Source organism: Cheilinus undulatus, linkage group 13 (assembly GCF_018320785.1).
Source record: "Cheilinus undulatus linkage group 13, ASM1832078v1, whole genome shotgun sequence".
Taxonomy (NCBI): Eukaryota; Metazoa; Chordata; class Actinopteri; order Labriformes; family Labridae; genus Cheilinus; species Cheilinus undulatus.
In genome coordinates, this window is record NC_054877.1 from 49,150,732 (window position 1) to 49,178,422 (window position 27,691).

At 39.5% G+C, this 27,691-nt stretch overlaps 1 protein-coding gene across 1 annotated transcript; it reads right to left on the reverse strand.

Annotated features, from left to right (window-relative positions):
- Window positions 1-326: 326 nt before the first annotated feature.
- Window positions 327-27,588, reverse strand: dhx9 (DEAH (Asp-Glu-Ala-His) box helicase 9). Its single transcript, XM_041803742.1, has 28 exons — window positions 27,521-27,588; window positions 23,498-23,659; window positions 23,060-23,200; window positions 20,184-20,301; window positions 19,604-19,788; window positions 19,355-19,503; window positions 14,404-14,450; window positions 13,907-14,043; window positions 13,734-13,823; window positions 11,664-11,825; window positions 11,404-11,481; window positions 11,134-11,325; window positions 10,142-10,283; window positions 9,623-9,705; window positions 9,171-9,327; window positions 8,956-9,053; window positions 8,632-8,845; window positions 8,179-8,273; window positions 6,836-6,909; window positions 6,592-6,744; window positions 6,319-6,479; window positions 5,246-5,357; window positions 4,992-5,153; window positions 4,648-4,775; window positions 4,322-4,551; window positions 3,963-4,078; window positions 3,502-3,702; window positions 327-696 (listed from the first exon to the last, which is right to left on the reverse strand). Exons 2-28 carry the CDS (start codon window positions 23,606-23,608, stop codon window positions 327-329), a joined length of 3,906 nt encoding a protein of 1,301 aa, XP_041659676.1. The 5' UTR covers window positions 23,609-23,659; window positions 27,521-27,588.
- Window positions 27,589-27,691: the final 103 nt, after the last annotated feature.

Here is a 27,691-nt window from a genome sequence, read left to right on the forward strand (position 1 = left end):
AAAGGTCAAAATATAATATAAAAAGAAAAACTTTTACTTTAAAATGTCAAAATATGAGTAAAAATTGAAATCACAAGTTTAAAAGTCAAAGTATGGGATTAAAAAGCCAAAGTAAGGAGTTGAAATATGACAGTACATTAAGAGTCCACTCAAAAAAACTGGATCAGAATCAGAAAGTCAGTGATTTTTATTATTTCCATCACCTCCACAGATCAGTTAGACACAGTTACATCAGATCGACATCACAGATCTTCATCAGGAAAAACAGCAAACATCTAAACGCTTTTATTTTTACTCACAAATGACAGTTTCAGCTGAGAACGTCTTTAATAACCTCCTCTGTATCCTCCCCCTCCTCCCCCTCTGTATCCTCCCCCTCCTCCCCCTCTGTATCCTCCTCCCCCTCCTCTGTAGCCACCACCACCACCCCCTCCGCCATATCCTCCTCCTCCTCCTCTGTATCCTCCGCCCCCTCTGTAGCCACCACCTCCCCCGTACCCTCCTCCTCCTCTGTACCCTCCTCCTCCCCCTCCGTATCCTCCTCCTCCCCTGTAGCCTCCTCCTCCTCGGTATCCTCCTCCTCCTCCATAACCACCACCTCGGTACCCTCCTCCTCCCCCGTAACCTCCTCTTCCCCCTCCCCCTCCTCCACCATCGAAGCGTCCCATCTTTGGAGGTCGAGGACCGTCTCCCATCCTGAGAGAGAGGATGATAAAAAAGTCCATAAACATCAACCGTACACACTTTGAGTCGTCTACTGCTGGTTAAGAATCTGCTGAGTTTAAGGTCAACATTTAAAACAAATATTTAGATAAAGCCTGTTTCATAGACACTAGACCACTTCAAGTTCAGAACCAGTTCATCAATAAAGAATAATCAAACATCACGAAATTTAAAGTCATTTGTTTTTTCATTTCTGTGTGACCTGGTGGAGGTGTTGTGCTCAAAAAAGCATCCCAAGAATCATGTGCATCTAACAGGAGTGCATACGGTTTAATGTAATGTGAAATAAGAGCCAGCTGATTTTCGAATGAACCGTCTTTGTTAGGGGTCGGTGTATTTTACAGTCCATAGAGTTTTGATTTAAAATGAGAAATCAAGAAAACCATCGTCTACAGCTTCTCCATCTATTAAATTTAAAAATGTAAGAAGAAAGAATTAAATTTAAGAAAAAATGAAAAATAAATCGCCCTTTTTAGTTTCTCTGTTTTCCAAAAACAAAATGAAAAAATGAAAAATGGTTCATTTTACTTCTTATTGTTTTTATGTTCAGAATAAAAAAATAAAAATAAGGAAGGTGAATCCGTGTATCGTTTGTTCATTTAATATTTGATTGATAACTGAACAACAAATAATGAAAAAGTAGTTTGTTTTCTTGTTTACATTCCTGAAACAAAATCAAATAAACAAGAAATGATGCGTCTTTTTGACTTCTGCTATTAATGTTGGGATCAGAGAATGTAATATGAAAAAATGGGCGTAAGCAGTTGGTATGATTTCAGTATTAATTTGGGTAACCTGGTGCAGGTGTTGTGCTCAGAAAAGCATCCTGAGAATCACATGCCCATCACTGAGGACTTCATGCTTTCTGGAATGATAAACGGAACACAAACACCGGCAACAAGTTAAGTCACGTTCCCGCTGTTGTGCTCCTTCATTTGCATTCGTGCCATGCTTTGGTCCATCAGGGAAGCATGCCGCGTCCAAGCACTGAAGAGTGTACTCATGCTGGTCAAATGTACTGGACTTTTAGGCTCAAACATACCCAGGCACAGTACAGATTGCCCAGTGTGAATGCGCCTTAACTCGGAGCTGGCATTTGTGTTCCTGGATATCGTTACAGGAAGCGTGAACTCCTCAGTGATGGGCATGTGATTGATTCTCAGGATGTTTTTCCTCGCACAACACCTGCACGATGTCACGCAAATCAATACTGCATTCAAATTGACTGCTTACAGCTGTTTTTTCATATGATCCTAACATAAATAGAAAAAAGTCAAAAAGACATCATTTCCTGTTTAATTGATTTTGTTTCAGATATGAAAACTAGAAAATGTATTTTCATTATTCGATTTGGTTTTTAAAACAGAAAAGTGAACAATGAGCCATTTATTTGTTATTCAATCATCAATCAAATATTAAATGAACAAATGATACAAGGATTAAGGTGAGATAAGGCTACATCACTGTATGGTGATGCAACATTCTTTTTCCCAGTAAAATCTAATTATACAACAGAAGGAAGAACAAAAAACAGAATACTTGTGATGTAACATTCGTTATACTGTTTAATACTTTAAAAAAGGAAAATAAAAAAATCACTAGTGTTGTAAGATTATTTTTTATTTAGTAAAATCTAATCATCAAAAAAAGGAACATCAAACAAAGTAACACCATTCATCTAACATTCTTTCCCCCCTGTAAAATCTAAGAACTTAAGAAAGGAAGATCAAAAAACAACACCAGTGATGTGACTCTTTTTCCCTGTAAAATCTAATAATACTAAAAAAGGAAGGAAACAAAAGACAGATCGCTGGTGATGTAACATTCTTTTTTATCCTGTTAAATCTAATACTTTAACACGGAATATCAAAAAACAAATCGCTAGTGATGTAACATTCTTTTTTATCCTGTTAAATCTAATACTTTAACACGGAATATCAAAAAACAAATCGCTAGTGATGTAACATTCTTTTTTATCCTGTTAAATCTAATACTTTAACACGGAATATCAAAAAACAAATCGCTAGTGATGTAACATTCTTTTTATCCTGTTAAATCTAATACTTTAAAAAGGGAATATCAAAAAGCAAATTGTTGGTGATGTAACATTCTTTTTTTATCCTGTTAAATCCAGTATTAAAAAAAAAAAAAAAGTTAAAAACAAAAGACAGATCGCTGGTGATGTAACCAAGTTGCACATACAGGATGTTCCTTTTTTGTTCCAAACACAAAAACTAAAAAATGAACATTTTTTTCAATTCCTTTTTGGAAAACAGGAAAAAAGCAGGATAAATGTTTTCATACTAAAATATGTTGATTCTCAGCTTTATCTAAACTGCCACAAAGGGCCAAAGGAAGTTTTTTTTCCATGTTTGTCTTTCCTGTTATAAACAGAATGTTGGGACACAGCTTGAGTCTTGATTTTTGGATTTCTCATTTCAAATTAAAAAATCCATTGGCTGCAAAAAAACGTTGATTTTGAGGTTTAATCAGTGATGACAAATATTCTACACCTAACAGTTTATTAAAGCTTTGTATTTTTATCTGGTCGGAATGTTTGTGATCGTCCTGAACTGTTGGTGGACGCAGTCGTACGATAATTACGTCTGAGTAAAGGAAAAGGTGAACACGCCTTCAGCCAGCATTTACACCCTAATCCAGATTGTGGTAAAGCTACTGACTGTCTGCTAACTGCTAAGAAAACAACAAATAAGATGGAGAAGCATCAACAAAACACAGGGAAGAAGAATAACATGCAGTCAGATGGAGGGTTGGTACCTCTGGTTGCTGCTCATCATGTTCAGTCCAGCTGCCGACGGTTTGGAGATGTGTCTGATCAGGTTCAGGAGTCTCTGGTTGCTGGGGTCCATCTGTCGGATGTATTCAGGATCTTTGGTCACCTCCACCACCAGAGCCTCCAGACCGGCCCGCAGTGCCGCTACACCGCCCGCCACCTCGTGAGGAATCCTCAGCTTGATCCTGGAAGCATCAACATGAAAAGGTAAAAACCCTCTTCACCGTTACCTCTGAGACTTCATGATGCAAATACAATAATCTGCAGCTGAGGGCTTTTCTTACACTGCTGAAACTAGGACCCTTTAGAGATGCTCAGGCCTTCATCATCTTAAAACCAAAACTGATCAGTGAAACAGTCCCATGATAATTAACCTGAGCTCTAAACACTAGTAACTCGGCTTTAAATGAATTAGATTAAAATGGCGGTAGTTTGGCGTTCTCACCAGTCATCCAGCTCCACGATGTCTCCGTCTGAGCTGATCTTCTTGCAGGCGAAGAGCAGCAGCTGCAGAGGACTGACCAGAGTCATCCCTTTAGCCGAGATCGCTCGGGTCCGGATCTAAAAAACAAAAACAAGCACCACCGTTTTTGGATGATTTAGACAATCAAGTCAGCAATTTTCCATGATTGTGAACATCAAACTACTTAAGACAGGGTGGAAGTTTGTTGCTACGTAGTAAAAAAGGTATAAATCTAATTTGGCTTTTACTGGAATCATACCAAAGTCTACATTTGTGCTCTTGTGACAACCCGTGTTGTAAAAGTTAGACATATGAGAGTATGAGTATAAAAAGAGGCTGACCTTCTCGCTGAAGACGAAGAACGGGGAGGGGTAGGTCATGTCGTGGCTGCTGAATGGACAGTTGACGGAGGACTTGTGGATGAGGGCGTTGCGGCCCTCCGTGGTCAGGATCTTCCTCTTCTCTTTGTGGAAGCAGACGTTGGGGTACGAGCCGAAGGTCAGCAGGGACACAACCACATCCAGGTTGTTGTCGGGTCCAATCGTGTTGAACATCTGGGTCATCAGAGTCTCTGACAGGAAGTAGAATTAAACACGGTGGCGATTAGAATGACCTTTCTCTGATAAAACAGGCCAGTGTTTCTGTGTGTGCTACACAGTTCAGGTACCTTCAGGAAATCCAGCGTTCACCAGGATCTCCTTCAGCTGCACTTTGGCCTCCCACGTCATCCTCAGAGTCGCCATGTTCAGACGCTTGTGCTCGCAGAAACGGGTCTCTGCGTCCTCACCGTTAACCCTGAATGTGACAACAACATTATTACCAACCAACATACATGTCAGCATGATAATTAAACATCATCCAACACCGCCATTAACAACAAAAAATACAAGTAGAGGCAACATCCTCAACCACATCACTATCACTTTAAAAAGAAGTTCTCTGTGATGACAACACAATAAAAATACTGAAGTGTAGAACAGCTGACTGATCTAAGCCCCGCCCCCTCCTTACCGGACGTCGTCCCAGGCCTGGAACACGGACAGCAGAGCCACGTGGTCGGAGAATCTGCTGCCTGCAAAGTTTCTGTGGACAAAGCCGAGGCGCTTCCCCTCGTTAATGAATGGCTCCTGGAAACAGGAGGCGGCCGAGATGGTGCACATGGCGTCTCCGACACTAGAGGGCGACACAGGGTGGGGCGTGATGTTACAGTCGAACAGGAAACAGGCAGTCATGTGACTCATCTTAACAGAGAAGAAGAAACTGACTGGAAGATGCAGCCGATGATCATCATCTTCCCCAGACGAGGCTCGATGGGCAGGCGGGCCAGAATCCGACCCAGAGGGGTCAGCTCCTCGTTGGTGTCCAGGGCGTCCAGCTCTGAAACACAAACCACACATTTCTCCTCTCAGACTGTCTGCAGCGCACAAATCCTCCTCTTTATGGCTGAATTAGAACACAGCATATGTATTTAAACATCCAACAGCCAAAAGCTGTGATTTTTGTCCGGTCAGGTCTCAAAACTGTAAACAAACTTTGCTTCCTGTGGAGGTTTTATGACAAAAATCTATAGGTTTTAAGGTTTGACCTTTTTGGCCTTTCAAGGTTACCGTAGTTCAGTTCAGAGAGAGCCTGTAATTATCATTATTTTGGACTTCTTATGAGGTTGTATGTTGAAAATGTGTGATTTAAGTTTCTGTTTTTATAGTTACGAAATAACCGCGATTGCAATGCTAATTTTCGTTAGCCCGTAAATGGGATTTTCCATTATGTGTTAGCATCAAGCTAATGGACCTTTTTTGACTTTGTTTTAGATGATTGCAGATGGTATGCTAGCTTTACAGAACCTCACGTTAAGACATGCTGGACAGTTTGGTTTTAGTGAAAATGTTATTATAAGTCTTTATCGTGACAAACGATATTCTCTGTTATTTAAGAGTTTTACAAAGAAAGTGCCTTTGTGTGTGAGGTCTCAATAAACGGCCAAACCAAGAAGAAACGGTCTCTCATTTCACAAAGAAATGTTTATCTATCTGCCAAATTAAACCGGAAGGTTCAGGGAGGGCAGAATACCTATTTTGCACAGGAAAAGGTCGTTAAAAACATTTCTTCTCTGTTAGAGATTAAACTATCTGAGTGAAAGCACGGTTTATCAACTGTCTGGTTGTGACAACATCAATATTTAGCTCGTTATCGTCTCTGTCGTGAAAAAAAGCAGTTAAAAACATGTTTAGTCTGTTTTTGTTTACTAAATTTAAACTTGTGCACACACTGAGGGAGCGACCATCCCTGCTTCATTCTGACCCAGGACAAACCCTGGTTATGTGCCGGTGTTGGGTACCTTTCAGAGTATGCTCCGCCTCGATGACGGCGTCCAGCGGCGGCGGTTCGATTGCCTTGGACAGGAAGTGTCCGATGGACCCGAGTCTGAGCAGCTTGATGCTCAGAGCGACCTCATGCAGCGGAGTCCTGAAGATCTCCGGGGTCATATGAGTCTCCAGTCTAAACAAACGTGCACAAACAACTTAAATGTTTGATTGTTTTGCTGCAGGGGATCAGGAGAGAGCAGCATGAGGAGGGGTCAGCATGCTGGTGGGACAGAAACAATCCTGACCTCTCAAAGCGAGCGTGGCTGCAGAGGTGGAAACAGAAGCCGGGTCGGACTCTGCCGGCTCGGCCTTTCCTCTGCTCCAGGTTGGTCTTGGAGGCCCAGACGGTGGCGTAGTTGGTCATGTTGTTGTGTGAGGTGAAGAGCTTCACTTTCTGCCTGTTGGGAAATGTTCAAAGACCCCGTCAGAGCTGATTAGATCCACACCCCGGGGCCTAAACCAGGACTACGGTGGTAGGGTAAAACTCACTTGCAGGAGTCGATGACGTAGACGACGTCGTTGATGGTGATGCTCGTCTCTGCGATGTTGGTGGACAGAATCACCTGCAGAATAAACATTTACTCCATCAGATCAACAAGAATGGAGGGAAAAGCCCCAACGCCCCCAGCTTCACTAACATTACATTACACTTTAAACTAGTCTGACCACATTTAACCCACTTGTATCCAGTAACACCTATTTTTTGGTGGTAGGAGTTTAACTAAGTTTTGCCAATTTCGGCCACTGTTTACAATTTTTGCCATTTTTAACCCATTTCTTCTTTCCTTGATTTTCCTCTGGGAAATAGTGTCAGCCTGTGTTTTAAACCATTTTAACCTCCTTCTTTCCCTCTTTTTTTAAGTTCCCATTTTCATCATTTTTAACCAGTTTTAGCCATTTTTGGGGGAGAAGGGGTTAACTAGGTTTTGGCCACTTTTAACCCATTTCTGTCTCATTTTTTGCCACTATTAGCCCATTCTCACCATTTTTTTTGTGCCTCTTTTAGCACCAGTTTGCAGCTTTTTGCCATGTTAAACCAAGTTTTTCACGTTTATACTTAGCTAACTATCGCTGCAATGAATGTGAATTTTATATACATATTGCCCCTTGTTTAATTTAATCATTATTTAACTTTCATTTAGTTATATTGTTCAATTCTATGTACTTTTACAACCTGTTGTGTTGCTGCAATGCCAGAATTTCCCCTCTGGGATCAATAAAGTCTTGTCTTATCTTATGTTTTAAAAAAAGTCACTCTAACCCACTTTTGCATCATTTCACAATAATTTAATTATTTTTTCACCAAAGTTGTCTCAATTTTTTCGACTCTAATTTCCAGCAACACTGCGTCTAACATTACTTTCTACATTTTAGTTCAGTGCGTCCATCCATGCTGTTATCATCACCTATCATCACCTATTATCATCACCTAAAGGTACTAAAAGTGTGACTTTACAGTGGACCATGATTTTGCTGACCCAGTTAAGCTGGGCCCCATAATGCCCTCCCCTTTACCCCCCCCCCCCATGGGCGGCCTTACACACAGGTAGAACGTGACAGGTGTGGCTCTCTTAGTTTTCCTTGTACAGGTGTTTTAGTAGTTCTGTATCAGACGTAGGTTCCTTTACTTAGGGTCCTATGACAAAATCTACCACACATTACTTAAAGGGGCAAAACAGCATTTATGGCATTAATTTAGCCCCACCCCCTCTCTGCCCTCCTCAGAGGCCACAGGCCTCACTTTGGTAAAAACTAGGTAAAGATCTAAAACCCTCCCAGAGAGCTCTGTCACAGAAAGACTAAAACCATTAATCCAGTATTTGGTCTCTGACCTTGGTGATGCTTTCAGGGACCGGTTCAAAAACCCTCCTCTGCTCTTCGCGGGGGATCTGGGAGTGAAGTGGCAGGATCCGGTACCGGTTACTTCCTGGAAATCAAAACACAGAGATGTCATTTGATTTAATGGACTTCCTGATTTATTCCTGATTTGATTTAAAATCCATGTGTTTGCAGAATCCACCTCTCCAACTGTATCTGAGTGCAGGTTTTAGTTCATCTGTGGGTCTACGGTCATTTCTCTTTCAGAATTAGCTTTAACAGCCACATTTCTCTGCACGAAGGATCTAACTTTGGATTCCATTTTTGTTGATGCACAGAAATACAAGCAGCGTATGCATATAACAATGACAGCTAGTTAGACAAAGACCAGAGAAAAACACTACTTTTAAAATCCCCATAGACATAAAAAGTCCACAGACATCGTGTAAAGTTTTGTGCTGATGTACCAAAGTGTGGGTTGGTCTCCAGGTGTCTCTGCATGGAGTAGATCAGGTTCCAGCCGGGCAGGAAGATGAGCACGGCCCCGGCCACATTCAGGGTCTCGATGTACTTCAGGAGAGCCTCGACCAGCTCGAAGGACGTCTCCTTCTCGTTAATCTGAGCCATCGAACGCTTCGTCTCCACCGTGTAATCCGGCCCGCAGATCAGATTACAGTTGGTCTGCAGAGATGAGGCAAAAAAAGCTCTGATGGTGATGATTGTTGCTTCTTTTCAGCCTCATTGAGCTGTTGGAACATTTATCTGTAACCTAAACATAAGACAGAACTCACGTCATCATCCCCTCCCTCCTCGTCCTTGTCTTTCTTTTTACGGTCCATCGGAGGAGGAACGAAGTTGGTCATCTGGATGCAGTCCTCCAGGAAATACTCTAAAAAAGTTTTTAATGCAGAAATTTGTTTTAAATTTAAAAAATCCTCCGTGCATTTAAATATTTAAAATACTAATATTTTTGTCGGTTTTTGCGTTCTTAAACGTCGGCTCAGACCTTGGACAGGGAAGGTGCGTCCAAACACCTCGATGATGGGACTGTTGAAGAAGTATTCTCTGAACATGGTGGTGTCGATGGTGGCTGACATCAGGATGACACGGACCTCCGGGTAGGCCTGGACCACGTCTCTGAGGACCACCATCAGGAAGTCCGTCTGCACAAAAAGAGCCAACAGAGGCACAGAAATGTAAACGTTGATACAGTTCTAGTAAAACCAAAGGATACTGAAACCACAGCAACAAAAAAGAAGACAAAGAAACTGATATTGGGTAATTTCTGAAGTTTACCCATAACTGATGGCAAATCTGTGCACGCAGTCTAAAATGCACAAATATTTTCACTGTGTCAGTACAGAAACACTGCAGATGCTGTTGTACAGTTCAAACTGTACTTTCTCTCTTTCACTCACAGCTTTGAGTTAAAGTCTGACTCAAAATCTGCAAACTCACGTTGATGTCTCTCTCGTGGATCTCATCAACAATAACGTGGCTGATGCCTCGGATTCCTGCTTCAAGCTTTCGCAGCAGAACACCTGAAACACAAAACATCCTGCTGACACAGAAACTAGACTGAGAATAACAGATAAATGTGAAAAAGAAGGCCTTCTGGGTAACTGTAAGAGTTAAAACACTAAAAAAGCTGGAAAATAAATTCACCAGCCTGCAGAGTTCGGGCGCCATTATCTTAGGCGTGACCTGCCTTGCTGGTCTGCCTTCACATCAGTCAGATACAGAGGGTGGTTTATCTCTTAATTTAGTAAACTGCACACTGAGGATGACTCTGGAAATCTTCATTTATTACCGCTCTACCCTGTCAGACATGTTAAAGCCCTCAAACACACACGTGCATTCGTTTGAAATGAACAAAGAAAAGTTCTTTAAACCCTCTCAGGTTAGAGGAGCTGCTGGTGATGAATGATGGAAGGAAATGTTAGATTCAGTGGCCGTGTTGGAGTCCGTTTTACGTACCGACGGTGCAGAAAAGGACGCTGGCGTGAGGGCGAGGGAGGACGGACTCAAAACGGACACTGTAGCCACAGCTCTTCCCGAGGTCCTCTCCTCTCTCATAGGCGACTCGCTCGGCCACCGACACAGCGCTGATCCGTCTGGGCTGCAGGGAGGGGAAGAAGAAGAGTTAATCATGTCGTTTATCCTCCGTTCCGAGGGGGGGGGGCTTTCTAGGGCCCAGCCAAACTGGGGGCCCATGGTGGTCAACAAAATCATGGTCTATTGTAAAGTTAGGCGGTGATGTCCATATTTTACATTTAACCAGAAAAAATAGCCACTCTTATCAATGAAACAAGTCTCTTTTTTAGATCATTTGTGCAGACTTTAGCCTTCTTGAAAATGTAAAACTATTTTGTTAAAAAAAATAATTAAACTGTGTTAAAAATGGAAAAAATAGTAAATATTGATTAAAAAAAGTGGTGAAAAAGGTGGTGAAATTGATCTTAAACATAGCAGAAACAGGTTAGAAGTGGCATAGTGGAATTAATGGGTCAACAGAGGCAATACTAGGCGTATGTAGCAAGACGTGGTTTAGAAGTGGCAAAAAAAGTGGTGAAAAGGGTTTAAAATAGCAAAAATAAGCCTTAAATGGTAAAAATGTGTTAAAATTTGTGGGAAAAATGATGAAAACTGGTTGAGATTTGGCAAAATTGGTGTAAAGTGGCAACCTGTGGAGTTTAAAAAATATTCTTATTTGTTTTAAGGGAATCTGGAGACCCCCTCTTTGAGTCTCATGACCCCCATCTGGGTTCCGACCCCAAGGTTGAGAACCACTGATCCAGGATACCTGTGTCACCTCTCTCTGTTGGGTTTACATTCAGCGCTGAGCTTGTTTGAACTTTAAAAAGTACTTATAATAAAAGTGGTTTTAGTTGCGACAGATTTTCACGCTTTCTGTTTTAAATCAGACTTTCCAGCATCTTCAGCCCTCACAGGTAGCGTCAGAGCGTTACCTGGGTGACAACGATGTTGCAGTCCGACGCTCTTCCTCCTTTAATGAAGCGGTCCAGGATGTACTGAGGGACCTGGGTGGTTTTCCCACAGCCTGTCGCTCCTCTGATGATCACCACAGGGTTGTTGTCGATGGCGTCCATGATCTCCTCCTCAAACTGTTTGACGGGCAGCTGATCTCGCTCTGCCAAGACCTGAACCACAAAAAAACCCTTTAATAATCAGTCCTTTATGTCTTCATCCATGTCTGTAACAGGAGAAACCAGACCGACTTTCTGCAGGTTCTCGTCATGCTCCAGCTGGTACATCAGCTCGTTGTGGAGGTCACCGCTGATCTGCTCAGGAGTGCACTGAGGGAAATAAAACAGAACACGCTGGGATCACTCTAGACTGCAGCGATGGTCCGTTAGGAGAATATTGACTTGTTAGGTCTTCTGTTCCCCCAAGAATCACTGTCAATGCTGTGATTTAGTCACTGTTTCACCAGTGATGACATTTTCTAGAGATTTTCTGAGATAAAACAAAGACTCACGAAGGCCAGTGGTCCCTCGTCGATGTTGCTGCTGGTCCACGGGTTCCAGTTGACCTGCGGAGGCGACCATGGGACAACCCCGGCTCCGCTCTGGCGCTGGGACGGCTCAAACATCACCATCTTTCCTTGAACGAGAGACACCGAGCTGCTGGGGTCTGCAGGCTGGACGAGAAGAGACGAACCAGGTTAGAAAGTTAAATCTTTGCCCCCTGAAGCCTGAGCTTTCGTTTCTGATGGTGGTTTAGTTTCTTCCTCTTATTCTGGATCAGTAGGACCTTATGAGTTTAAAAGCTCAGCCTCGTCTTTGAACAGGAAGTAGTTTTAGACAAAACGTTATGTCCACAGAGCTCCTGAAGGTCCTGTTTCTGCAGAAAACCCAGACCTGGATCGGCTATAGGGGACATGTTTAGGCGTCACTGAGAGAGGGATGGGGGAATCTTTTTTCTTCTAATTGTGATCATTGACCCAAAGAACTGGTTAAGGCCAAGCAAGAATAAAATTTACACTAAAAGTTCTGAAAGTATTGGATAATTTCCTTTTGAAAATCCACACACATTCCCTACAATTTTAGAGAAATTACCTACATTTTCTGCAAAAATTCTTCCCATAACAAAATTTAAAATGTATTAAAATATCCCCCAAATATTTCAGTAAAACTTCATTATAAAGCATAAAAATTTCAATAAATTTCCCCATGAAAATTCCTGAAAATTTACAAGCAAATTTCCCAAAATTAGACACCAATTCAACTTAAAATATCTCATCCGATTCCCAAGAATTTACAAAAACATTCCTCAAACTTAATTTTTCTCACAACAAATCTGTCAAATATTGCAACCAAATACCAAATTCCTAAACATTACAAATACATTCCCAAATTTCCAAGGAACTGCCCGAAAATTTCAGAAATCCTGTGAAAATGCAAAATGCAAAATGCAAAAAAAAAAAAAAAAAACCCTCCACAAAATTGACTTAAATACTCCAGAAAATGTTTAATCACCTTGAAATATATTCTCAGATTCCCAAATATGTACGAATAAATTCCCCAAATTTCCATGGAGATGACTGAAAATTTCCGAAAACATGCGAAAAAATTTCCATGAAAATTACTGGAAATTTCAAAGACAACCCCCACCAAAATTCCAAATCAAATTTGCAAAAATAAATTAATTCCCCAAATTTCCATTGAAAATAGCTAAAGATTACAATTAAATTTCCAAAAATTATAAATACATATTCCAAATTTCCATGAAAATGTCTGAAAATTTCCCAAATTTTCAACATTTTAACTAAAAATTGCTAATAAAAATTCAAAGCAACTTCCCCAAATATTCCAAATTCCCAAAAACTACAAATTAAAACCCCAGATTACCATGAAAACACTTGAGCATTCCCGGCGAATTTTCTAAAACATCCAAATGCCCTAAAAAAATTCCATTACAATTCCTAAAAAAAATTCAAGCAAATTCCCCAAAACTCAACATCTAGTCACCTTATACGTCTTGTCAAGATCCCCCAAATTTACAAATGCGATCTACAAACATCCATGAAAATGACTCCAAATTCACCAAAACATTCAAATGAATTCCCTGAAAGTAACATGAAGATACCTGGACATTTCCCAGCAAATTCCCAAAAATATCCAAGCAACTTTCCAACAAATTTCCATTAGTATTCCTGAAAATTTCATAGCAAATTCTCCCAACATTTCAAGCAAACTACGTTAACTCTAACTGGTATTAAAGACAATTATTTAAAAAGTTCTAATAGCAAAATGTAAATGTAATGTCTTTCTATGTACAAAAGAGAAAAGTCTAGGATAGTCTAAGGAGGATAATCCAAGGCCCAGGTGATCAAAATAATCCCTGACTTTGACTTTAAAGATCCCCTAATCCAGATAACCGGATCTAAACAGGTCTACATGTGCCACCAACCCTCAAAGATCATCACAGCTGGTGTTAACTGTTAAATAGTGGTTATCTTATGAATACTGTTTTATTTTAGTTTAAACTAAGTGAACCTGGCAGATTTTAACAGAACACACTGATTAGGAGTGTTCCAGAGACTCACAGGAGGAGGGATCTGGACTCCGAGCTCCTGGACGACAGCGGCGATCTGCTGCTGCAGGTCTTGACTCACGCTGACCTCGTAGGCCTCCAGCTGAACACAAAGAGAGAGAGAGGGTGAGACCCAAACATCGCTCCGACCAACAGGGAGGTCGAGGTTTGAGTCTCTGCTTGTACCGTTTCTCCCTCCTTCTTCTTGGTGACGCCTGAGTACGCCTCGATCACCCCGAGATGGTAGAGCTGACGCACCAGAGAGAGAGCGCACGACTGAGCCGCCAGCTTCTTGTTGGAGCCGTGCTCTCTGGCCGTGATCCCTGTAGAAAACAACATTCAGGTCAACATCACAGACTCAGAGTGCGGGGGGGGGGTTTAAAGAATTTTGGGGACTAAAAAAGGATTTTATCCACTTCTAATTTTGTTCCTGTGGCGTACAACAGGAGAAAAATCATATCGAATCATGTTGAATGTTCATAAATGTACCCCGTTCCTTCTCAAATCAGAAAATTAATAAATATAAAATTCTGACATAATGTGGTCATTTCAACATTCTGCAGTAACAGGAACAAACTAATCTCATTTTGGACATGTGTCTTATTTGGACCATGCACCTGTGAAGGTGACTACAAATCTAACTGGACCTATGGGGACTGAACAAACATCAAACATGGACTTACTTCTGCCGAGCTGTCTCACAAACAGCTGCATCTCTGCTATGAAGCTCCTGCAGACACAAACACAGACATCACATCTTCACTCTCTCCTGTGCTGTTTGAAATAAACGTCGTGAACAAAGCTTCTAGGGGAGCGATGAACTCACCTGCAGCGCCCTCAGGAGGAAGACTGCATGTTTTTCTGCCAGACTTTGGGTTAAAAAATGAAGAGCTGGGACTCTCCCGCCTGCTCTCTAACCTGCGGTGAACAGCGACACCAGAAATCACAACCAGACTCTGCTGAGCCCCGAGCTGCACCCATGGGACAGCTTTAGTGCACCTAAACGCTGTCCCATGTCTTCCTTCAGTGGGGTTGTGACTTCTGGAGTCTAACCGCCTTTTCTTCATGAAGCAGGTGAGCTTACACCTGCATGCTGCACCGGCTAAATGATGGCTAAAGAACAAGATATGCCCATGGTTGTCCTGGATTTCAATCGTCATCCCGAAGGAGTTTTATGATCGTACACTTACAGCTTATTTCTATTTATTTAAGAATGATCCTGTTGAATCAAAATATTTCTGAACTCTTCATGATTTCAGTGAACCCTGATGAGTTTTTATAGAGCAACAGGACACGGTGCAAAACTAAATATTTCATAAATAAAGAAACAACTATATTTGTTTTTATTGAACTCAAAATAATTTACAGCCTTTAAGTTTGCATGGATATGTTAACCCTTATAAGGTCCTTTAATATCATAACCCATTTGTCCCTAATGGCAAAAAACGTTCCCTTCCCAAAAACTGCTGTAAAAATACTGGATATTTATATTTTTTCCACTTTAAACAAGTCAGTCTTTTAAAAATACCTCACCCTTAAATAAACATATCAAACATAAATTATATTTTGGGGATTTTTAACCCTTTGAAGGCCGTTTTTACACAACTACACTGTTTCTGAAAAAAAAAAAAATCCAGTAATATGATATATTACTTTTTTCCACCTTAAATGAATCAATCTTTTAAAACTACTTCAGCCTGAAATATACACATCAAATATTATATATTTTTTTGTGTTTTTAACCCTTTAAAGGTCAGTATTCCTCCATAACTCCACTGTTTTTAATAGAACAGAATTACAAAAACTCAAATAAAATACACACATTTTTTTTACACACACCATTATCCAAAATCAGTAGTGACACACTCATTTCAGTAGCAAGGCACTCTTGCAGAAAATGTGAAATTTTGCAGCATGCTAAGAATTGAAGAAGTAGTGCCATCTGGTGGACAAATTTAAAAATTAAACATTGAAAGCTAGAAGTCGTGAACGAAATCTTAACATAAAGGAATGCATTAGTTTATGTTAAGATAAATGTGGGATCAAAAATGGCATTTTCGATGGTTGTCAATGGGACGGTTTTTGTGTGGCTTAGTCATTTTAGGCTCATTTAAGGAACTGAGTTGACAATTCTAAATTTTAAAAATTAATATCCTCCAGAAAATGTGAGAAATGTTCATTCAACACAGCCAAAAAGGCTTGAAAAAAAAAACCTAAATGGCACAAAATGTCCCTAGGGTCTTTTAAGAGTTAGTAAAGAAATCCATTTCTTACTGGTGTGAAATCTACTTTTTCCAGAGTAACTTCAGCTGATTCGTATTTATTATTTCATTATATTCATTCATTCTGTCTTAATCGTTTCTAAAAGGAATTTAATAGTCAAAATTGTCAGTTATTTTATGGTTATTGTCAATCTAAAATAATTTTCCATGTAAGATAATATTATGCACTTAATAATTTGAAACAAGTTATGAAATGCTGAATTAAAATACAAAGTAATAACAAAATAACAATATTAATAACAATAATAATAATAATGTAAAGTAATACTGTGCCTCTGACTGGGTCACAGCAATAATGACATTCAGTACAACATCACTACTCCATATTATTAAATACTGCTGAATTATCTACTGGTAAGACCTATCACATGAACCCTGAGCGTGCAGAAATGTTTGAATACACAACCCTACAAAATAACGCTAGGGAAGCAGATGTTTTAGTACTTCTGCTACTGTCAGGATCTTTACATGTTCCTTAAATCAAGTTTATTTATTTTTTATTTAGGTAAACAACTGAGATACTTGGGAATACAGACGAAGGTGTCAAAACACTGATTAAGGAACAAGAATTTAAATTTTAAATGTAATTAATTTTTGTTTGTTTGTAGTTTAACAGCTGAGGATTTGTTGAATTTAATTCCTAATCAGATGAATTAATAAAAAGCAATAACTTCATTGAGCCAGGATTTAGCCGGTGTCTGTCAGCGTCCCTCAGACCTGGGCGACTTTGGATCAGATAGGAACAGTGAGATCTCTCTGGTGTAGCCGACACACTCCGGAGTCTCTGAGTTTACAGCAGGCCAGCAGAAAAACATGCAGCGTCAACCTGAGCACCGAGACGGGACACTAAACCACAAATCTTCTCTTTAAACACAAACATACCAAAAACACACAAACATACCAAAAACACACAAACGTACCCAAAACACACAAACATACCCAAAAACACACAAACATACCCAAAACACGCAATCGTACCAAAAACACACAAATATACCAAAAACACACAAACATACCCAAAAACACACAAACGTACCAAAAACACACAAACATACCCAAAACACACAAACGTACCAAAAACACACAAATATACCCAAAACACACAAACATACCAAAGTCACACAAACATACCCAAACACACAAACGTACCCCAAACACACAAACATACCCAAAACACACAAACATACCCAAAACACATAAACACACCAAAGTAACAAAAACATACCAAAGTCACACAAACATACCCCAAACACACAAACATACCCAAACACACAAAAATACCCAAAACACACAAACATACCCAAAACACATAAACACACCCAAACACACAAACATACCAAAGTAACAAAAACATACCAAAGTCACACAAACATACCCCAAACACACAAACATACCCCAAACACACAAACATACCCCAAACACACAAACACACCAAAGTAACAAAAACATACCAAAGTCACACAAACATACCCCAAACACACAAACATACCCAAAACACACAAACATACCCAAAACACACAAACATACCCCAAACACACAAACATACCCAAAACACACAAACATACCCCAAACACATAAACATACCAAAGTCACACAAACATCCCCAAAACACACAAACACACCCAAACACACCAAAGTAACAAAAACATACCAAAGTCACACAAACATACCCCAAACACACAAACATACCCCAAACACACAAACATACCCTAAACACACAAACACACCCCAACACACAAACATACCCAAAACACACAAACACACCCAAACACACAAACATACCAAAGTAACAAAAACATACCAAAGTCACACAAACATACCCCAAACACATAAACACACCCAAACACACAAACATACCAAAGTAACAAAAACATACCAAAGTCACACAAACATACCCCAAACACACAAACATACCCAAAACACACAAACATACCCCAAACACACAAACATACCCTAAACACACAAACACACCCCAACACACAAACATACCCAAAACACACAAACATACCTAAACACACAAACATACCCCAAACACACAAACATACCCCAAACACACACACATACCCAAAACACACAAACATACCCCAAACACACAAACATACCCAAAACACACAAACATACCCAAACACACAAACACACCCAAACACACAAACATACCCAAAACACACAAACACACCCAAACACACAAACATACCCAAAACATGCAAACATACCCTAAACACACAAACACACCCAAACACACAAACATACCCAAACACACACACATACTTAAACATGGCAGTGAAATTGTGACTTTTCATTTGGTTCCTTTAACCTGCTTTAAAGACTGGAGATACCAACATCATGACCCAGGAGAATTTTTCATCCTGTTTCCTGAACCAAAGGTTTATCATGAGGATTTACTCATGTTGACTCTCCTTTGTTGAAAAATGAGGAACTGCTGCTCCTCAACTACTACTGAGCAAATTTAGACATCCCCAGCTTCACCAAAATTCCATCCTCTGCCTTTCATGTCATTCTGAAGAACTTGTAAAACATTCCATCCTCTGCCTTTCATGTCATCCTTTAAGCTTGAAAAACATTCCATCCTCTGCCTTTCCTGTCATCCTTTAAAGTTTGAAATACATTCCATCCTCTGCCTCTTATGTCATCCTTTAAAGTTTGAAATACATTCCATCCTCTGCCTTTCATGTCATCCTTTAAAGTTTGAAAAACATTCCATCCTCTGCCCGTCATGTCATCCTTTAAAGTTTGAAATACATTCCATCCTCTGCCTTTCATGTCATCCTTTAAAGCTTGAAAAACATTCCATCCTCTGGCTTTCATGTCATCCTTTGAAGCTTAAAAAACATTCCATCCTCTGCCTTTCATGCCATCTTTTAAAGTTTGAAAACATTCCATCCTCTGCCTTAAATGTCATTCCTAAAGCTTTTAAACATTCCATTCTCTGCCTTCTTCATGCCTGCCAGTCTAGGCCCCCAGCTTTCATTCCAATCTAACCTACAAGATTTACTGTCTAGTGTATCAGTGTGTCTTTTAAAAGCATGTTTACAACAACATGCGGGAGAAAAGCTGCTAAAGAGGCATCGCTAGCCTCTTAGCTGGTGGCTAACTGACCTCCATCAGCATGTAGGGACACTAAGCCATGGTTAAAGAGCCACAGAGATGGAGGGACAGTGAGTTCTGACATCAGGTCACTGAAGATGGATTGTTAATGTTTTTGTGTCTGAATGCCCAAATCTGAATGCTATAATGTAAAACATAAACAGGGCCTAGTTTAAGCATCAGTACTGAGCTAATGTGGTTTGTAAATCTGCTGTAGGTCTAAACTGTTCCTGTTTCAGGTCCAGACCTGTTGTGGTCCGGTCCCACTTGGCTGTATTTATACTCAGCGCTGGTTTTCTCCTTCTGGAAGAACTGATTCAGACGGGCCTTGGCGTTCTCCAGCGTCCAGTTACCATGGAGATTAGCATTCAAGTCCACCTCCTCGGACTCCAGAGTCTGCATGGATCAAACACAGTCTCATTTAATAAACACATGAACCTTCTCTTAAACCAGATCATGCTGAGGCTCTAAACTCTATTAACATGAATTAACATACAGCCTGGGCCTCCTGCTCGTCTCTCCTGGCATAGTACTCCTTCAGGTTGGCTCCTCTGTCCCAGTCCGCTCCTCCTCCCCCTCCTCCCCCTCCCCCCCCTCCTCCCCCTCTCCACCCTGAGTTTCCTCCTCCTGAGTAACCGAGCCCAGTCACTCCTGGTATCGGCCCTCCACCGCCGCCCTCTTCTAACAACACAAACAAAAACAACACCAATATTTTTGTTCTACTGACAAGTTTAGATCAAATATTTCCAAATGAGTTTGTACTGAGATGCTGCTGATGCTACCTGTCCACTCTGCTTGTTGACATTCAGGTAGAAGAGCATTATGGCAGCACTGTAGTGGTCATTAACCAGTACTACTGAGGCTACCTTTAGCAGGAGGCTGCATTACAGTCTAGACAGAGCTTATGGCTTGGGCCTGAATTAATAAAGTAATAATAATTAGTTTATCTGACAGGTAATTTAGGAGTGATTACTGAGGGATCTGACTTTTATTGTCCCTAATCCTAAGGGAACTCAGAGATCTCCCATCACCATCCCATAAAACACCCACAGACCCTCGTAGAGAGATTTTCCTACCCTGCTCAGCTTTGACAACAAGATGAGGAGGCAAAGGTCCACTGGATGGGAGCACTCCAAAGCCACCTCCTTCTCCTCCTCCTCCTCCGTCAGGTATATCTCCTTGAGGAGCGCTCACCTGGTGAAAAAAGATGTAATACAGCTTTAGAAAGTCCAGGCTGCAGGATCAGCTGGCTCTAAGATAAAGACAGCTGACACTGAGTGTGTTTTTATACAGACAGAAAAAATATTTTAGCTAATCATATAATTTTCCTTCCCAGCATTAGCACTTTGGCTTTAGTCATTCAAGATTTCATTTAGCTTCTTTCAGGGATTGTTTTAACCCAGCATTAGCACTTTGGATTTAGCCATTCAAGATTTCATTTAGCTTCTTTCAGGGATTGTTTTAACCCAGCATTAGCACTTTGGATTTAGCCATTCAAGATTACATTTAGCTTCTTTCAGGGATTGTTTTAACTCAGCATTAGCACTTTGGCTTTAGTCATTCAAGATTTCATTTAGCTTCTTTCAGGGATTGTTTTAACCCAGCATTAGCACTTTGGATTCAGCCATTCAAGATTACATTTAGCTTGTTTCAGGGATTGTTTTAACCCAGCATTAGCACTTTGGATTCAGCCATTCAAGATTTCATTTAGCTTGTTTCAGGGATTGTTTTAACCCAGCATTAGCACTTTGGATTCAGCCATTCAAGATTACATTTAGCTTGTTTCAGGGATTGTTTTAACCCAGCATTAGCACTTTGGATTCAGCCATTCAAGATTTCATTTAGCTTCTTTCAGGGATTGTTTTAACCCAGCATTAGCACTTTGGATTCAGCCATTCAAGATTTCATTTAGCTTCTTTCAGGGATTGTTTTAACCCAGCATTAGCACTTTGGATTCAGCCATTCAAGATTACATTTAGCTTCTTTCAGGGATTGTTTTAACCCAGCATTAGCAGTTTGGATTCAGCCATTCAAGATTTCATTTAGCTTCTTTCAGGGATTGTTTTAACCCAGCATTGGCAGTTTGGTGCAGCCTTTCAGCATTCACAGCACAAGTCCTTCAAGAACTGCATTCTCTAGTTTCTTATACTGTCACTGATATCATTTTTGCCGAATCATGGATTTCTTCAACACTGTCTTACTGGTTTAAATGTTATAGTGCTCACATGAAGGTCAGTTATCATGTAGCTGCTCGCTAACTAGTTAGCATGGTCTAGATCAGTGATACTCAACGTTTGGCTCCTTTGTGATGATTTGTGCCTCTCTTGAGTACAGTTGGCTTAAATTGTCAACCTTTATTTTTTTGTTTGTAGATTTCCATTGCCCTTATTTGTAATTTTTCCCCCTTATTTGCCACTTTTAATCTATTTTTACAGCTTTTTAGCCCAACTTTGCCACTTCTTTTGCCCCTTTTCACCATTTTTTTCTTTTTTGTCCTGCATTTTGCTATTTGCACCTTTTTTGCCATGTTTTGCCCCTTCTCACCCATTTAGGCTGCCTTTTTCCATTGAATATGACTTTTCCCATTTTTGCCACTGTTGTCCATTTTAGTCTCTTTTCACTCGTTTTTGCCACATTTTTACCATTTTTGTTATCATTTTTTGCCATTTTTCACCAGTTTTTGCCTCTTTTATCATGCTTTTTGATATTTGAAACCCCCCCTTGCTATTTTTTGCCTGTTTTTGCACATTTCAGCTGCCTTCTGCCATTGAATGCCACTTTTTCCCATTTTAGTTGTTCATATTTTGCCACATTTGACAGTTTTTTGACCATTTTTGCCACCTGTAACTTATTTTTTTATACATTTTTGTAGTGCTGAACGATTTGAGAAAATGATCTAATTGCGATTTGTTTCCCCAATATTGCGATTGCGATTTAATATGCAATTATTTTTAGTTTCCTCATCCTATGTATTATTCAACAAACATAAGCAATAAATCATTATATATTATTACCAGTACAATGAAAGAAAGGGATGAAAGATTTGAAAAAATCTCTAACTGGGATTTTGGCTCATATAGCATATTTGACATCGATTGCTATACTGAAGGGATAATAATTTTTTTCAATGCTACTTTCATTTTGAATCATATAGAGGATCAGAAAATGTTGGATTTTAGTCAACTATTTAAAAAAAAAGACACTTGTATGTATGCAGTGTGTAGAGCATGAAGTCTTTGCTGCAAAAAAATTGTATTAAATTGGTATTTTGACACATTTCAGGATAAAAAAATATTGCACTGTCTGGGATTCGAAAATTGCAACAGGTCATATTGTGATTTAATCTAATTTGCAATAATTGCCCAGCCCTATGTTTTTGCCAACTTTCACCCAATTTTTTGCCACTTCTTCACCTTTTGACCATTTCACCACTTTAACTTATTGTAACTGCCACTTTAACCCATATTTGCCACTTAGATTGAGGCTCTTGCAAAGGTATTTTTTAACACTTTGGCTCTTTGGTTGAGCAGGGCTGAGTAACGCTGGTCTAGATAGAGAAGGTCCACAGTAACTAAGGGGACATACCTCTGTCTACAATAGTGGAGGCAGATACGCCCCCATCAGTAAACCTTCTCTCTTTTTGTGTTTTTATCAGGCCAGTATTTCAGCTAACTATCCTGGTCCAGCTATAAACACAGACATTACTGTGTGTGCAAACATATTATGACTGATTGGTTTGATTCATTAAAACACACCCATGTAGAATGAAGCTACTTCATCCACCCTTCACTTCCTGCTCATACTGTTTGTTGCGTAAAAGTAAAACAAAGTCTGACGCGTCCAAACCCACCCTGCTTCTGACAGAGCGCTTTAGATCACTGACATGGGGCTGATGAAGAATTACTCTCTACTGATTTTATCCTCCACTGAGTAGTATAAACAGTTTACTCACTCCTAAAGCAGGAACCTCTGCTGCACTCATCTCCCCGATCCGGACCAGGTAGTTGACAAAGTCCCGGGCGGCGTTGGACTGAGCGTCCTTCTTGTTGGTGGAGTTTCCCATCCCGATGTAGTTGAAGCCCTCAACGCGGACCTGCAGGGAGGAGAGTCCGTGGTTAGGGAACAGTGGGGGCCTGTGTCCACATTTCCGCTGGCAGCACTCGTTTAAAACCAAACCAATGACAGACAACATTTTCAGCACTCTCAGATAAACATACGTCATTTCTGGAACTGCACCACTCTCATCTATTTCACTTCTTTCTCCTTGGAAAATCAAAATCAAGCAGGGTGAGACTCCAGATAGCTTTCCTTCCTTTACATGTTTTCATGTAAACGCTAAAAGAGTTCATATGAATCCAGTTTAAAAGTATAAAAATGACTGATATCTCACCTCACACATGAACTTCTGCCTGTTTTTGTTCCCTGCAGCCCGGATGTCGTAGCTAGGAGTCATCTTCTTCTTCCCGCACCAGGCGTACAGGAAGTTCTTGATGTCAGCCATGATGGACTGATGGGTGGGCGGAGCTTCCTCCTCTGGTGTGGATCCTTTAATCTGACCAATCAGAAACACTTCATGTTAAAAGGACAACGGTCTTCGACATCAACGCCATTACAGGTTAGCAGGAGTCTATACTGGTTCCTACTGGTCTCATCTGAATACCCATAAACTACCTAGACTACAGCCATAGTCTAATCCAGGGGTGTCAAACTCAAGGCCCAGGGGCCAAATCCGGCCCGTGGAGCAGTTATACCCGGCACACCAGATCATATTTTTATCTTAACTGGTCCACCAGTGGGAGGTCTGCAGTATAAAAATGTAAACTTAACCATGCTGATTTATAACATCCTTGTTGAGTCATAAAAATTAGAAAAAGTAAACAGTAAAAATAATTTGATAAAAAGTCAGGAGCGTAGGAGAAATTTGTGTTTTCTCTATATTTTCAATTTTGCATCTCACATGACTAAAAGCCATGGTTTTGACTTTTTATTTCATATTTTAATTTTTAAATCTCATAACTTTGACTTTTCATCTCATATTTTTACCTTTTAGATTCATTATTTTACATTTTAAATCCTATTTTGACCTTTTGAAGTCATGATTTGACTTTTATCTCATGTTTCAAACTTTTTCACCTCCTAACTTTGACTTGAATCTGTTTTTTTTTTACCTTTAAAACTCATGACTTTTAATTCAATTTAATTTTTTGACTTTTAAAACTCATGAATTTGAAATTTAACCTCATATTTTGACATTTTTAACTCATGATTTTAATGTTTATCTCCCATTTGATTGCTAAATATCACGCTCTTGATTTTTTTCTCAGTTTTGTTAACATTCCAACTCCTAACTTTAACTTTTATCTCATTTTTTGATTGTTAAATATCATGATTTTGAATTTTATCTTGGTTTTCCTGACCATTTCCACTACTAACTTTCACTTTTATCTCATTTTTTACCTTTAAAATTATGATTTTTAATGTTATTTCATATTTTGACATTTAAAACACCCGATTTTGAATTTTATCTCATGTTTTGATTGTTAAATATCATGATTTTGATTTTTTCTCAGTTTTGTTAACATTCCAATTCCTAACTTTCACTTTTATTTCATATTTTGATTGTTAAATATCATGATTTTGATTTTTTTCTCAGTTTTGTTAACATTTCAACTCCTAACTTTCACTTTTATCTCATTTTTTGATTGTTAAATATCATGATTTTGAATTTTATCTTAGTTTTCCTGACCATTTCAACTGCTAACTTTCACTTTTATCTCTTTTTTTTAACCTTAAAACTCATGATTTTGAATTTTAAGTCATATTTCGACTGTTAAAATTCATGGTTTTGAATTTTATCTTATTTTTTGACTGTTAAAAATAATGGTTTCAGTATTCTATCACATATTTTGCCTATTTTGAATTTAAATGTCATGTTTTCACCTTTTAAACTTATAAGTTTGACTTTTTATCTCAGATTTTGAGTTTTTAACTGATCATGTTGACCCTTAAAACTTAAAAATAATTGAAGTTGGCACTAAATGGTTAAATATTGACCCTGTTAGGCCCTCAGGTTAGACCCAAATTTCAGAATCCGGCCCCTGCTGGGATTGAGGTTGACACCCTGGTCTAGTCTCTGCTGCCACAGTCTCATTTTCCCTGCTATTATTACTTTTTTTAAAGATCTGTTTCAGACCTGCACAGATATGACCCCAGACTCATGCATATGAGCCATTTCATGCTGCATAAACACATAAACAGCTCCATGGTTCACTGATACTGGACCATGGACTCAACCCTTGGATTTTGGATACTCTTCTAAGTCTTGAAACAAAAAACTTCCAAAACATTAATAAAGGGGCGAAGCACTGCCATTAAAAGAATTCATCTTAAGTTAATTCAATCAAGCGACCACAGAAGTGATGCACCTTAAGTTTCAACCAGAGAACAACATTGTTCAAAGAAAGTAAAGTTAAACTCACATATACCGCATTTAACCTCTACAATTGCTCTGATAGTGCACAAAGTTGATGTATTGAACTTTATGATGTAAAACTCTCCTCAGGGTAAATGCACACGGATCCTAGAGTGGGAAACACTGCTGGAGGCAGCTTCCCTTAAAATGAGACGTTATAGCGTTGTGATGTGAATGATAAAGGATGAATAATGATTTAAAACGATCAAATCACAACAATGTCTGTGAAAGCAACTTTTAGTTAATCAAATAAATTAAAACAATGATCATCAACTGGCGGCCCCGGAGGCCATATCAGGCCCCCCAAAGCTTCCTGTCCGGCCCCCGAAAGACTGTTAAATTCAGAAAAGGAGGAAAAGGAGATGTTGTGGTTTTAAAAGTGTCTTTTGGCTTTAAATGTCTGCAGCTGTTTAATCCATCCCCAAAACAATACTGAAATAATTTGAGAATGGCTTAACATTTGATCTGATTGTAGGTTGGCAGACGCTCTGCAAAAATGACCAGATAAAGTGGTGAAAGGGGTTAGAGTAGCAAAAATGAGTGAAAAGTGGCAAAACTGGTTGTGTAGTGGCACAAAGGAACAAAAATTGGCAGAAAAAGTGGTGAAAAGAGGTTAAAATGTGGCAAAAAATGGTAAAACAGGAAAAAAAGGGCCAAAAGGTATCACAATTTGTTACAAATGATAAAAAATAATGCAACAAAAGTAATGAAAGGGGTTAAAAAGTGTCAGAATAGAAGAAAAGTGGCAAAAATGGATAAAAGAGTGGCACAAAGGGGATAAAACATGCAGGAAAAGTGGTTTAAAAAGGGGTTCAAAGTGTCAAAAACGGGTTAATACTGGTGCTAAATCACAATCCTGGAGGGCCCATTCTTAGGGGTTCTCAGGGGTCCAGTTCTGTCAGGCCTGCTGCGTTATGGATAACTGGGATAGATCTCACTGGTAATGACTGAAAATGTTCTGTGTTCTGAAAGAAAATACAATAATATTTCAATCAGACCAAAGTATTGATTTAATTTTTGTGTATTTGAAAGTCCGGCCCCCAGAGTTCCTGTCCAGACTAAATCTGGTCCTGGTGCAGATGAGCCCTGACTTAAAACTTCATCTCTCAAGTCAAATGTCTGATAACTATATTTCACGTTAAGTTTTTAAATATACTGACTATTGTTATTTTCACCCCTCATAGCTGGGCTCTCCTCTCTCACAGAGGAGATGTTATGGAATAAAGAGCGACCGTGTTAACTGGTGACCCGCAGCGAAATGTGTTTGTGGTTGTCGACACAACTGGTGTTAAAAATAAAATCGTGACTGGTGTTTAACCAGAACATTTCTAATAAATGAGGCTTTTTTCACATTTTAAGAGAAAAAGATCAGTGGAGAGCCATCCTTAAGCCGCGGTTACTATGACAACGCTGCGGTTTAAAGGCACAGGTTAGCACGGTGACACTTTTAACGCAAACATCGGTTATGATTTTATACATAAAGTACATTTGTGCTTCACGTTGACTAGTAATAATAGCATGTTCACTTAAGCCGATAAATAGTTTTTTACTATATATTTAATTTCTTTTTATTCCCGGATCTGAAGATTTTGAGCTGTTTGAACAGAGACAGCTAACACAGAGCTAGCATCAAACTTTAGCATAAACACGATAATGCATCATCTTTAAACACTCCACACTCTCTTTAACGGTGCGGATTATTTTAAGTATTAATTATAATCAATATTAATATAAAAATATGGATCTAAATAAAACAAAGTTATCAGTGAGTGGACCTTTAGCTCTCATGAATGGACGCTGCTAAGCTAGCCCTAGCTTCTGCACGCGAGCGTTGAATTTCGCGCTATTCCGCCAGTTCTCTGCTCTTTAGGTGAGAGTATCCAACCCAATTAAAGATTAAACTACACTTTACACTTATAATAAATAAACACAAACACTTACAAACAGTCCAGTTAGGGTAACCGTTCCTCCAGAGACAGTTCAGAGCTGCTGAATGCAGGACGCTAAACTACGGAGTGTTTTTACAGCAGCGCCGCCTAGCGGACTGGAGGATAAACAACGGCTCCATAAATAAACGAGAATATCACCAAAAAATGATTTATTTCAGATATT